The sequence below is a fragment of the Oryx dammah genome, unplaced genomic scaffold (assembly GCF_014754425.2).
Source record: "Oryx dammah isolate SB20612 unplaced genomic scaffold, SCBI_Odam_1.1 HiC_scaffold_10, whole genome shotgun sequence".
In the NCBI taxonomy this organism is placed as follows: domain Eukaryota; kingdom Metazoa; phylum Chordata; class Mammalia; order Artiodactyla; family Bovidae; genus Oryx; species Oryx dammah.
The window spans coordinates 71,982,223-71,996,923 of NW_024070194.1; the positions used below are offsets into that span (position 1 = coordinate 71,982,223).

At 38.0% G+C, this 14,701-nt stretch overlaps 1 protein-coding gene across 1 annotated transcript in view; it reads right to left on the reverse strand.

Moving 5' to 3' along the window:
* The window catches only part of LOC120868620 (ankyrin repeat domain-containing protein 26-like), a 73,735-nt gene that overhangs the window by 17,797 nt on the left and 41,237 nt on the right, over positions 1-14,701 (reverse strand). Inside the window, exons 17-25 of the mRNA XM_040247331.1 lie at positions 13,527-13,609; positions 9,954-10,105; positions 9,614-9,673; positions 8,395-8,565; positions 6,167-6,200; positions 1,891-2,841; positions 807-841; positions 389-521; positions 125-274 (exon numbers count right to left, since the gene is read on the reverse strand). Coding sequence (XP_040103265.1) covers positions 125-274; positions 389-521; positions 807-841; positions 1,891-2,841; positions 6,167-6,200; positions 8,395-8,565; positions 9,614-9,673; positions 9,954-10,105; positions 13,527-13,609 — 1,769 coding nt within the window. The remainder of the gene's footprint in view (positions 1-124; positions 275-388; positions 522-806; positions 842-1,890; positions 2,842-6,166; positions 6,201-8,394; positions 8,566-9,613; positions 9,674-9,953; positions 10,106-13,526; positions 13,610-14,701) is intronic.

Genomic DNA, 14,701 nt, shown 5'->3' on the forward strand with positions numbered 1-14,701 from the left:
AAAAAAATAAAATTATAGTAAATTACTAGTAATGAAAATAAAAAGAAAGCTGTCCATGAAAATGAGCATCCTAAAACACTTTATCCTACGTATTAACTGTCAACACATTCAATTTCACACATACCTGACTTGTGAGTTGACATAAGTTGCTCTTTAAATCCCGTGCCTCAACTTCTAACTTGTCACGGTGACGTGATATGACGTCCAGGGATGCCTCCAACGCAGACTGCTTTTTGAAGGTGTGAGACAGTTCTTGAAGGTGTTTCACAACTGCCTAATAAGATGCTTTGTCACTGAGTTTATCAAATTACTTTACTATTATGTTATGTTAGTAATAGATAACTCCACACGTGTACTTTGAAAACTATCACCATGGACACCAACTCACCTTATTTTCCTCCTCCCTGAATGTGGTTACAGACCCAGAAGGGCTCCCCACTGGCCTTCCTGATACTAAGTTCCTCAGACGAAGGAGGCAGCCCCACTGTCCACACCCTGCCCCTCCCGATAAATCTGCAGAGCTTCACCACCTCACGTCCAGAACGAAACAGGTGTGTAGGTGGGACAAGCGGTGGAAAATTCCACACTGTGAAAACATTTTTCCTCTTTCTTTATTAGAGGTTTCAATTAACATCAGAGATCTTCACATATTCAATCCAGGGCTCAGATCTTTCCAATAGATTCCTTCCTCAGCAAAAAAATAAGGCCATTCCCTTGCTACTTATCTATTTTATATCTAGTCATGTGTCTATGTTAATCCCCAACTCCTAATTTATCCCTCCTCCCCATCTTTACCCTTGGCTAACCATAATATTCTGCAGGCATCTACATGGGAAAGGACCTGAAAAAGAATGGATATACGTATACCTATAACTGAATCAACTTGCTGTACATCTGAAACTAACGCAAAATTGTAAAGCAACTATATTCCAATATAAAAGAATAATGAAACTTTAAAAATGAGGTTGCTCCTATGCCTTCAAGGAGCCTCGATAACCTGGCCTCCACCTGCCTCCTGACCGCAGCCCCTACAACCCTCTCCTTGACTCACTCCATTCCTGCTGCTCACGAATCCTGCCACCCTCCATTTTTATTGGGTAAACTGGTATTCAGATGACAGTAATTGACCCTCAAAATGAGAATTAGGAGCAAACTGTTTGTAAAAATGTTCTAAGTAAATAGCGTAAATAGCAGTGGGAAGATTAAATCAAGAAGAGCTTGGTTAAAGCTCACCACTTGAGTCCCAAATTATGATTTAATGACAAGTATATTTAAATGATTTGTCAATGAATTCTCAATTTAATTACAGCTCTTTAAAGAGTTGAGAGGCCATAAGAATAAATGACTCAAGCCTGAAATGTTTTCCAAGTTAATTCAAACTTACATGAATAAAACTAAAATTATACCAACAAATATGACAAAAAAGTATGACAAGCTACTGAAGCCAAAGTATGATATATAAGTAATAGCGTCTGGGAAGCCTGGAATTGACTGTCACGGTAATCCATGTAACTGAAGCTTAATTTCAAAATATTCAATTTAAGTTTGAGAGTTTCTTTTATCTGCTTCATCATGATACTGACATGTGGTTACATAGAGATTAAAATTATTATCTGAATAGTAAAAGAGTAAATTACTAATACCCATCTATATTAAAAATTTAGAACTGAATCTCTTAACATTTCATAAGCGACATGATGTCTCCACTCCAAGTGAAGCATCTCTCGGGTCTAATTTTTATTTGCTGGATACAAGGTATGCTTTTAGGCTGGTTTAGAGACCATAGATTCACAGCCTGTGTGTTTTTTATATTCAACATTTAGCCAGAATTAAGAATCACTTTGAATTTTCTTTCAGGAAGGCAGAGAATTATTTCTCCTGGATACTTACTTCTCTTTCTGCTTTCTCATTTTCATACTGACGCATTCTCTCTTCTACATGATTCCATTTGTTGACCAACTCCTTGTTTCTTTCCTCCAACATCAGGACTTGTTTCTCATGTTCAGCATGTTTTCTCATGCTCTGCTCTAACTGGTCTTGGATGCTAATGACCGTCTTCTCCATACTGTCGGCTCTGTTTTGTGTATCGTCCAGTTGCTGTCGGAGCAATATGTTTTCACTCTGGAGTTGAGATACTCTCTCCTCTAAGGATTCCTGCTTTCCAAGGTATTCATTCACTTTGCCTTGTTGGTTCTGATACATGTGTTCAATATCCTGCTTTTGACACTCTGTTTGGCGTAAGTCTCTCTGGACACGTTCTAACATCAAAGTCTTTTCTCTGAGATCATCTCTCGTCTGATGCAGCTTGATGTTTAGCTGATTGAATTTATTTTTCATTTTAGAAAGTTGCTGGGAAAGCATCTTATTGTTACTTTCCAGCTTAGCCATATCAAACTTCATTTGGTTCTGCAAGCGTAACCTCTTCTCTTCTGCTTTCTGGGAGGCAAGTTCCAGGCCTCTTTGTGATGTCTGACCTTGATCATGATCATGTGTGGCAGCAGCCAGTCTAGAACGGTAGGATTCCACTTCTGTTTTCAGTCTTTGTTTGCTTTGTTTTGCATTTTCCAGCTCAGGGTTTAGCATTGTATTTTCAGCTATCGGAACATTAAGCTGACCAGTATGCTGGAATATGGCCTTTGTCAACGTTTCCTTGTTCAATTTTTTTGCCTTTTGAGGATAATCATTCTCTCCTTTTACAATTTCAATATCCTCAAAATATTTCTTTTCTTGTTCCTGGTTCTGATTTTTCACTGTGTCTGTTTCCAGTCTTAGGCTGGTAATTTCATTCTGCATGAGGTTTTTGCGCAACTGATGTTTTGCTTTTCTACCACTGTCAGAAACCTAAGTGAGACAAAGGAGACTTTTAGTTAGTACTCAATAAAATGACATTTCATCATTTCCTCTGAAATGAAAGACTAACCTGTATGTTTATACAATGAAAAGACTGCACCAAGTGGATCTCCAAATGGGAAAAATAAGGTTCGATACAAACCTCAGACTTTATACAAGCAGAGATTCCCAAAGGTTCAAAAATTTAATGGAAGACAATGAATCCATGATGAATTTCTTTGGAGGGAATGATGCTGAAGCTGAAACTCCAGTACTTTGGCCACCTCATGCGAAGAGTTGACTCATTGGAAAAGACTCTGATGCTGGGAGGGATTGGGGGCAGGAGGAGAAAGGGACGACCGAGGATGAGATGGCTGGGTGGCATCACGGACTCGATGGACACGAGTCTGAGTGAACTCCGGGAGATGGTGATGAACAGGGAGGCCTGGCGTGCTGCGATTCATGGGGTCGCAAAGAGTCAGACACGACTGAGCGACTGAACTTAACTGATGAATCCATGAAAGGAGAAAGAAAGCCCAAGGGACTTTTCAAGAAGCTCAGAACTGGAAATGCTTCTCTCGGAATTACAACAAACACAGAAGGCTTAAAATAAAAGATTTATAGATCTGACTACACTTAAAAATTGTATCTGATGTGGAATATTTACGTAATGGAAAATTATGAAGCCATAAAAAAGAATGAAATAATGCTATTTGCAGCAACAAAGATGGACCTAGACATGATCACACTAAGCGAAGTAAGTCAGACAAAGACAAGTCATACTCTGTATATGTGGAATCTAAAAGGAACTTATTACAAAACAGAAAGAGACCCACAGACATAGGAAACAAACTTACTCACCATACGGGAAAGGGGGTAGGGGAAGAGATAAATTAGGAGGTTGAGTTTAACACATACCATTTTATATATAGACAAGTGTATATAAAATAACCAGGAAGGATCTACTATACAACATAAGGAACTACATTTAATATTCTACAAGCAGAATCTGAAAAGGAATATGTGTGTGTGTGTATATGTGTTAGTCAGTCATGTCCAACTCTTTGTGACCCCATGGACTGTGGCCCACCAGGCTCCCCTGTCCATGGGATTCTCCAGACAAGAATACTGGAGTTGGTTGCCATTTCCTCCTCCAGGGGATCTTCCCAACCCAAGGATCAAACCCAGGTCTCTTGCATTGCACGTGGATTCTTTACTGTCTGAGCCAGCAGAGAAGCCCCATTTGTATAATATACACACACATATATATACATATATGTCTGAATCACTGTGCTGTATACCTGAATCTAACAGAATATTGTAAATCAATTATAATTCCATAACAACATCACTCACTACCTTTAAAAACACTGCATCTAATACTTCCTATACAGCTACTTCAAGTAAGAGCCTTAGCTCTGAATATATTTAAATAAATTAAATTCCATACAAAAATTGTTTTCTTGAGAACATGCTACCTCTCTAACATTTTAAGAGGCAATTACAGGCTTCTACCTACTGACAACTGTACTAAGCACTTCTACAAACATCAATTAACTCATTAGCGATAATGATTCTGGAAAGGAAGAAGTTAAAACTGTATAAGTAAGCTGCAGGCTTTTCACCAGGTCTTCTGACTCTATTAGTCCTCTTACATCAAACCACAGTTACTTCTCTAGTACAAACATATCAATACAAAATAATCCTCCTATTTCATTCATGGTATATACACTAATGGTAAATAAGGCAAAATTTAGAGAGGTCTTCTTAGAGAATCATGAGATTATTTTCTGCTGCAATAACTTTCATTCTCTCTTCATACTGTTTAAAATAGTAAGATGGGGGAAATAAAATGAGAAACATAATTATCACTGAATGTATACTATGGCATATGTATCACTGTTTCCTTGTACTGACACAGGACACTACACAGAGCAGAGGGTTCATTTTCTACAAGTACAAGAATGACGTCCGATGTGGTCTCTGAACTGCCGATAGTTTCCTCCTTACCTTCAGTGGAAGTGATAAACTAACCTAATCATCGATCAAGGAAGGGAAATCTCTACCAAATGCCAGAATACCTACTGTTAGTAGCAAGAGTTTTTTTAAACTTTTTTTTCCTTGGTGGGAGGGGGACTTTTATAAATTTATTCTAAAGAACTTTTTAAAGTGTACAAAAGTATTTTTACAACTGATGTCGCAATTTGTACTAACTGAAAAACTGTAAATGATATGAAAAGGGCGTTGATAGGGTACTGGTTAAAAAAATGACAGTGGAGCCAAGAACAGACTCTGATTTAGACGCTGAAGATGATGACGTGCGTGGTGTGACCGACACGCTTACTCCAGAGCAGAGGGACTTTTGGTCGGGTAATGCCGTCCTCAGTGTAGCACACGGTCCTGGCCTAAACCACAATCAGGGTCCCGGCTCTGAGAGACAGTCGCAAAAATTTTGAGATCAATTCCTATGGAAAATACTAAAGGCCTCTCCTTGGAAGAGGCCATGGTGTGTCCCTACCTGACTGCTGTAGGCAAATGGGTTTGAATTACAAATACTACTTTCCCGAGCTCTTCCTGAGAGCTTTTCATTGTGGGAAATCTGCCGCTAGGACCTCGGGCATGGGACCCGGTCCGTGTTTGAGAGGGCCATTGGGTGGGGGAGTGAATTCCTCTGCTCTGAGATGCCACTCGGGAGCTCTGCACAATGAAGGACAATCAACTTCAAGAGTGTTTGGTTTCTACCAACTGCTGGAAAAAATCCACGGGGAGCATTCCTGCACCTCTTGAGGACACCAGTTAAACACACCTGTCCTTGAGGACTCTACTGTGAGGGAGAACCCAGCTGGGAAAGCTGGAGCCAGCTCTGAGCTGTTCATGGAGCAGGTGGACGAGGGCTGACAGGCACGGGGGGGCGGGGCGGGGGGGTCCACCACCCTCAGCCACCTGCCAGATGGCAATGGGGAATTTTTAGAGTAAAGCATATCACCATCCTTGGAAGCAGTTTCAGATGACTGAGTTAAGTCATCAAGGTCATTCATGAAATTAATTTGTTCTTTGACCTACACATAAATAATACTGGTTCACAATGTCCTTAAAATATGTATAAAATATACCAAGTGTACAAAGGTGATAAATATCTTTATCAAAGCAAAAGCAGAGCCTTCTTTAAAGAACAGGTTTTTATCAACAGGATAACTCTATCAACAGGGTTTCTAAATTATGTTTTCAAAGTAAATGTCTCTTCAGCAAAGGGAGATTTTCTATTTTGCCACTATTCCTTTTACAAAGTATTTTTTAGAGGATAATATATTTTAAAGTTAATTTTTTTTTACTGTACCTTCTTCTTTTCATATGCTGTTTTCCTTGCAGTCCTAAAAAAAAACACAAATGATTCTTTTCAGACTAAAATTTAATAACTCAAAAATATAAACAATACCTTACATTTGTTTTTTTTATATAACATCTTTGCATTCATAAGTAATTTCTATAAAGGGATGAAACAACAAAAAAGAGTAGCATTAAAGGACAAAGAAAATATATCTGTAATATTAATAAAACATTAAATTTAGATCAAAGAAGAAGGAAAAACCTAACATTACTTGCGTTATGTGATAGAAGCAGTATACCAGGGTTTTTTTGCAGTTGTCATTTTTAATAAGAACTAACTTTGTTAGGACCAAATGGGACAGACTCGGGAGGCTAGGCCGGAGAAAAGCTGAGGCTCTGGGAACTCCCGCAGGCAGTGTAGCTCGACCAATCAGAAAAAATCCCCATAGCCCCCGCCTGCGCCAGACCCGAGCCAATCCAGATAGGGATGCGAGGTTTAAAAGTCCCGCGCGCGCGTATGGGTTAACCAATCAGCTATGCTGTTACAGAAACAAAGAACCGTCTGTATAAAAGTATATGTGATTCAGAGCTCAGGGCCTTTGTCAGATTCCACTGTGCTGGATGAAACCTAGGCCCAGGCTCGAGCTTGTAATAAACCCCTTTATGCTTTTGCATTGCTGTGGACGTCTTATTCTCTCAGTTTTGGGGACTCGGACTCTGGGCATAACAACTTTTATGGCAATAAAACCTATTTTGGAAGTATTCCCTAAGTCCTTATAAGAAAGAAACCCATTTTTTTATCACCATGATATTAGCTTTTTGACGGCTTATTATGCAATGGCTATGCATTATTACAAGTATTTGACATGTCTTAAAGGCATTTTAATCCTCATGATCATTCTGGGAGATAGGTAATATATTAGATCCTTTAGTGAGGAAGAAATGGAGCAAAGAAAGGCTGAGGAACTTGCCCAAGACCACACAGCAGTTCACCAGCAGCCCAGAATTCAAACCCAGGAAATCTGGCCTGAACACTGCTGTTCCAAAATATGCTGAGAAAGTGATATTGAAGTCTTTTTAAGTAATATGATACCAAATGAATCTATGTTATTATTTCATGTCTAGCTATAACTACAAATGATAATTCTGAATCTTAAAACATATTTCTAACAAAACAAAAAGACTTTAGATGTAGGCAATATTTAGATGTAGGAAATCTACTTTCAATAAAGATTTGTTTTTTGTAAAGAAATTCATCAATACACATTCATTCAACCATTCTGCTGTTTCTTTATGCATCTGACATACACTTATTGAGCACACAATATGTGTTAATGACACTTCTAGTACAGGAAGCATGGTTTTTGTCATTTAGATCTTTATCACCCAAAGTAATAAACTGTAAAAGATTGTTAATTGTTTCTATTGAAAAAAACAAAATCCTCCCCTTTTCCCTGGAAGCTATGAACAACTATGAAGTTAATACGATGTGATGTTTTAGAAAAATCATAGCTACCCATGATGATACTATCAACTAGAATCATCAAGGAATGATTAAATCCTATTCAGTATAACCTAAGTATTTGTAAATTCATGATTATATAATTTTAAAAAATCTATGTATGATAGAATTAACCTAAGTAATCATCTACATATTCATTTACACAAGAATATTATGCTTCAGAGCCAATGAACAAGCCCTTACCAAAAACTACATATGAACAGAAGTACATATGTACATAATAATCATGTACAATAATAATAATGTACAATTAATTTATTGTAATAGTTTACAGATAATGTCATACAATCAATAAGCTTTCTAATTTGGAAATGCAAATAAGATTAAACTCAATAAACACTTCCTCTGCTGGCTCATTTCCAACAGCATACACACTCTACAAGCTCCCGTCTTAACATAAAACAAGAAACAAACTCCTCTGAACTCCACATTCCTCTTCAGTTACCATCCAGGTCTCCATTGCCTCTCCCAGAAGTACTCCCTACGGAGCTGTTTATGTGTATTCACTACAGTCCAGCTTCCAAGTGGACTATTTACTGAAACGACTTCCTGCCAAAGGCACGGGTCCTCTCCTTAACCTTTCTGCAGTGTTCATCCAATAGAGTTGAAGATTCTCTTCTCCTGGCCTGTATACTATATTATGCTGCTCTATTTCCAGAAGAAGTATTCAGTGCTAATATTTCTTCCCCTAGAAATAAAGAATTTGTCCATGTTACCTGCCATCATCTTGATCCGCTTTCCTTAAAATGCTGTCACCATTCACGTGCAGCAGGCCACCAGTCAGTGAAACGGTCTTTTCAAATATTGGTGCAATCACACGTTCTTCCTGTGTCCATTTGTCATTGTTCTTTTTCTCTATTTCCTTCCTGGGCACACCACGATCACTACTTTAAAAAGTCCACAAAAAAGCACTGTTTTCAAATAATTCGACTAATAAAGAATAAAAAAACAATTCTTGTAAAATTCCAACTCTTACCCATATTAAGTCATTGATTAATACACAAAACAGTTATGAAGTACCAAGCATATGCAAGAAAACAAGAAAGTGATAAGTGAAATGAGGAAGGCTTTACAGAAGTGAAGAGAGGAGGTCAACAGGAAGAGAAAAGCAAGAAATCATTCTACTGGAGATTAGAATGTGAGTACACAGATCAGGCACAGGGCATCTGGGTTGTTTCCTAGGAATCTGGAAGGAAAAGTACAAAACACATGGAAGAAAGTGGAGAGACGCATCTGGAAAGACCTTGGGAAGAACCTCAAGGGCTACACTGAAAACCTGGAGTCAACTGGCTAAACACAATGATTCTTAGACATGGGAGCCATGGTTAGATTTACACTATATTTTTTGTTTTGCTTTTAAATACATTGATGTTTAATTTAGGAATTTCCCTGGTACTCCAGTGCTTAGGAATCTGCCTGCTAATACAGGGGCACAGGTTCGATCCCTGGTCAGGGAAGATAGCACATGCCGTGGAGCAATGAATCCTGTGCTCCACAACCATTGAAGCCAGCACCCCAGAGCCCATGCTCAGCATCAAGAGAAGCCACCACAATGAGAAGCCCAAGCACTGCGGATGCAAAGAACCAGTGCAGCCAAAAAAAAAAAAAAAAAAAAAAACCCTCAAAGAAAAAGGTAACATTTAATTTAGGTGATTTTTAAAATGAGATGTGGCACATCCACCATGAAAGAAGAAATCAAATTTAGGCGGGGCAGGGGGCAGTTTACTTGTAAACCACCCACATGAGTGACGTCAGCATCATGGATGAAAGGCAGGTGCCTCATCAGTTCTCCTGCCACCAGCAACAGTTTGGCCTCCATCCATGGACATACTCAAAGTGGTAGGAGGAGAAAATTGCCAACCAAGGGTACTCTATCCAGAAAAGGTGTCTTTCAGAAATGAAGGAGAAATAAAAACCGTCCCAGACAAAGCAAACCTGAGGGAGTTCATCACCACTAGTCCCGCCTCATGAGAAATGCTGAAAGAAGTCCTCACACTGAAATGAAAGGATGTTCATTATTGACATAAAATAAATTTAAATATACAACACACTGGTTAAGGCAAGTATGCAATTAAATCCAGAATACTCTAATACTGTAACATGGTGGTATGTTAACAAAGTAACTCTAGTATTAAGGCTAAAGGACAAAGTATTAAAAATAACTATATCCCTAGTAAAATATAAAATTCGTAAATCACAAACATTAGCTCAAGTTAGAAATGATTTTACAGGAAAGTAACAAATGACCTACTGTTAAATATTGATATAGGCTTACCTATCAGAACCTTTACTCTCCGTAGCAGGAAACACCTGCTTGTTATTTCCTCCACTCTTTCTCTGCTGAATCAATCGACTCTCAGCAGCAGCATTGCATACGTTGTCTGATGCTTTCACTTCACTACTTCTGTGCTGCTTTTCTCCTTCAACCTTTAATGAAAGTTTGACACTAAGAATAATTGCTAGTACTTAATTCTAGAGACTCTGTTTTCAATTTATTATTTGACTCAGCGTTTGCCCTGATTTTAAGTGATAAAAATATATTTGTGCTTACATTAATTTTATCACTTACAAGTCACTGAGATTTTTGTAAAATGTGCTTCTTTCTGAGGGAAAGAAACAAAATTCCCAAAATTTCAAGAAAGGCTTTCTTCATAAGATGCAATTATTCACATCCAGTCTTCCCCATCTGACTGGCAGAGATAGAGAAATAAAAACACACAACATCTGTCCTCTTCGGTCTTTACCACCTAGATTTTCCATTAAACAGTCAGATGTAGAGGATGTGACACCTTAGTGCCTCAGAGACAGAAAGGAAACTCTCTTCTTTCTGCACTAAAGCTATTCTTTCCACACTGCCTTTTCCAATTCTTTTTTCATTTGGATCCAGGAGATAGCAAAAACCTGATGGTGTTCACTGAAATATACGAACCAAAGTTTACCAAAACACAGGAGCAGAATGAAACTGAGGAGGTGTTAGTTAGTGTGGAATTCTGGAATATAAGTAATGCTTCCCAATTCCACATTCAATAACCATCAAATTTATAGCTAGAGGGTATAGAAATAACTATCTACCTTTGCCCCACTATTTACCAATAACAGCTTTAAAATAAAAACAGGTTAAATGATTTGTTCAAGGCCCCTAAAGTGGTCTTCCCTAACATTTTATGGCACCAAAAGAGAGGATACAATTCTGTAATCTTGAATCTGATAAAATTACCAAATGAATTCCTCAAATGAATCAGGTAAGTTAAAAGCGTGACTTCGGCAAAGTAATTTAATTCATTAGTTGGGGTAGAGTTCATTCTCCTTTTTCTTTAAAGGAGAATAGCTACATTTTTTTCTTTTTTTTGTCTTACACAAAAGAGCAAGCAAGTTTAAAAACCTGCTACTGAAGAAAGAAAAATCTCACAGCATCTCAAACCTCAGTTCTTTCCTTTGGAGATAAACACTTGATTTTTTTTTCTTTTTTTGCTGAGGGCTTATACTACCTATGGGCTTCCCTGGTGGCTCAGAATCTGCTTTCAATGCAAGAGACCTGGCTTTGATCCCTGGGTTGGGAAGATCCCGTGGAGAAGGGAATGGCTATCCACTCCAACGATATTCTGGCCTGAAGAAATCCATGGACAGGGGAGCCTGGCCAGCTACAGTCCATGGGGTTGCAAAGAGTCAGACACGACTGACCAACTCTCTCACACACATACTACCTATGTGATAAAATCACACATGCCAAAACTTACTACATTTTAGTAAACAACATAGTGAAGAGGTCTCTCTCAAGAGACATCTGAAAGTGGTGATTAAGGCATATGTGGGAGGGCACATATTTGTTATTAAAAACATCCTGGCCATGTTGGATATCTAAGTGCCCAGGGACTGAGGAAAGCAGAGAAGATCACACATATTCAACCACAATGAAGAGATTAGAGGGAATACGTGTTTATGTCCCTTCTTCTCTCAGCTTCTGCTTTCTTCCCATTCTGTGGAAATGCAACTTATATTTAATCCAACAAAGTTAAAAAAAAAAAAACACTGCAAAACCCTAGTTGATCATACTCCTTAAACACTTTCCTTGGTGCTTATTCTGGCTCAGATGGTTACATAGTATGTAGCTAAATGGGTTTCCCAGTCCAAATGAAAGACTGACATAGACAGAATTAGATTGATTGAAGGACAAAAGACATGAAAACAGTTTCCTGAATTCCTATTATTTGGATGGCAGAAATAATCTATTTCTACACAATTACCTATTTAGAGGACCCCACTTTATTCATAAGTAGAAATCAAAATGGACCAAATCATCCAGAAAGGGAAAAACCAAAGCAAGAGCAAATGAACCTCTACCTCTTTTGGAAACTGAACGTTCTCCTTTTTCCAAAGCTAACAGCACTACTTGTAACATGTCTATTGCATTCTTAAACCTCTGCATATCCTTCTGTAATTCTTCATAGATACACTTTGGATGCTCTGTGACTATTCAGTGGAGGAGAATTCCCATTTTCTAAATCGGGTTCCACGCTTTCATCATCACTAGCACTGCGATTATCCGCATGCAGTGGCTTCTGGAACCAGTCCTGTATTGCTTTGCCTTTCTGATCAGTATTTTTAACGACAGCAGGAGCACCGTGACTGTTTATTCGAATTACGTGTTTCATCTTACCGGAGCAGACAAGCCACAGACTCGACTGACGTGTCTGTCCGATGTCTAATTTCCAGCTAGTGGGATTTTGCCTCATATTGTCTGACATTTACATATCAAACTCTTGGTCTTCTTTCACTTCAAATGTAACTACCTGGTCCCCTACTTTTTTAATTTTCTGCATCATTATAAAAACTCTCCTCATTTTTGGTAAACACATGTTCAATATCTAGTTTATCACTTTCAAGGTCTATTTATTTTCACTGAAACAAAGCTTTGAAGATGACTGACAAGCATATCCCGGGGACCTATAGTTTATTTGATGAAAAAACATTTTCGAGACTGGGTTCTTTTTGTTCAGGACATGCTTGGAATACTAGATTCTTTACTGTCTGAGCCACCAGGGAAGCCGAACAATACTGGAGTGGGTACCCTATCCCTTCTCCAGGGAAATTCCCAACCCAGTAACTGAACTGGGGTCTCCTGCATTGCTGGCAGATTCTTTACCGGCTGAGCTACCCAGGAAGCCCCTACATTCAGTTATATTCTGTTCTAACATCCACCAAAGAAAGTGGATAAAGCATTTTTAGTAATATCTACTGATTTCCCACCCTGAAATGAAATAAATTAGAACATTACTATTTGTACCCTAAAAACAAAGGTCCAATCTAGAAGGTTCGATTCTCTTAATAGGCAACTAGGGTTGATTCTATGACCCCACTCTCTCCCTGAATGTTCATTCCAAGTCAATTATACTGAGATCACAGGCGGAATGAATCTTTCATCTTGGCATCAGTGGCTGGCAATTTTAATGGAAAAGCTTGAGCCACTGGGAATGATTTCTCTTTACATATATCTAGGTCAGGGGCCGTCATATTGTTCATAATTTCAACTGCTTAATCTTATGATTCAGTATTTGATATCACCTTCTTAATCATGTAATGAAGTTATAAAAATGGAAGAAGTAAACAAGTCAGGAAATTTTTTTCCCTCAATTCCAAAGACAAACTATAAATTATAATAGATTCTAACATATTTTAAGTTGTATAATTAAAGTGCTATAGAAACTATTAAATTATTATCTATTAATTCTAAAAGGGTAATTTTGAAAGGCAATTTTACTTGTTATGGACTCTGTTACACACTGTATTGTGTTGCTAAAGCATAGAAAATGGTATTAAACCAGAAATTTAAGTTCATAGTTTTACTCACCTGTAAACGGTTCTTTTCATCTCCATCAGGTTTTTCTTGTTCTTCCTTCAATATCACTTCCAAGTCTAGTTCTCCTGACAAATCTGCATGTTTGGTTAAAATTATTTAGAATATTTAGATAAAAGACATAATCTTTATTTAAAACACAGATTTAAAACATTGTATCAAATGACAGCTTAAGTCAATATTTGTCTTCAGATGAATATTTACTTCTTTAAGAAATACTTCCAATGATCAAAAACTTCAACAAACCATTTGGGAAATACTAGATGTCAGCAGGATACAGGCACACAAACACCTCAAAGATTCATTAATGAATTCACCCAAGCATCAGTGAAAAAAAAATCAGAAACTAAACAAAATTTCAAAATACAGGACAGACATATAAAGTCACAGTATATTCTCTTCTCTACTTCATCACAGTACCTTTTTAACAACACGCCAAGCTTCAACTGCATTATTATTCTTAGTTTACAAAATTGCTCTTACTTTTTATGCTTTTATCAATTCCTTCATCTGAAATGCTTCCCTGTACTCTTCTGACAAATTACTTTTCATTTTTTAAGACTCAACCTGCTTTGTGAAGTTGCCCTTGATTACAGCTATCTTTCCCCTGATAAAGAGGTATCCCTTTCCTTGTAGCTACCTTAGTACTTTGTAGATTTTTCTAGTGTACCTTTCTAGACTTCTTAGATATAGATCTGAACTGTAAATTATTTCTTCACATGTCTATTCTCTTGGCTTCTAGACTGCAGAGGACAAGCTGTTAAAAATCACCTTAGTATAAATATTCTTTATTTTTTCTTCAATAATTACTTGTCTACCTAGGTCTCACAAAGAGTCCCAGAGTTCTAAATATAATCCTGCTACCCACCCTCAGATGTATGCTAAATACTAGCCTAAACAAACTTGCTTCTTCCAAATTCTGTTATTTATTATATTACTATGGTCAGAGGGAGAATGCAAGCACCTTGCTAAGAGATATTGTTTGGCTGCAGGTTGCATAAAAGGAGTCAGCACAAGGTAGATTTTGCCACAAAATCTAATCTGGAACCGTCAGAAGGACGGTAAGGCCGTGCCCAGGTGGCGCACGGCTGAGTGCCCTGGGCGTCTGCATTACCTTCTTTCCTTCCTCTGTTTCCTGGCAGCGGGGACTGGCACGGGTGATGGGGCGT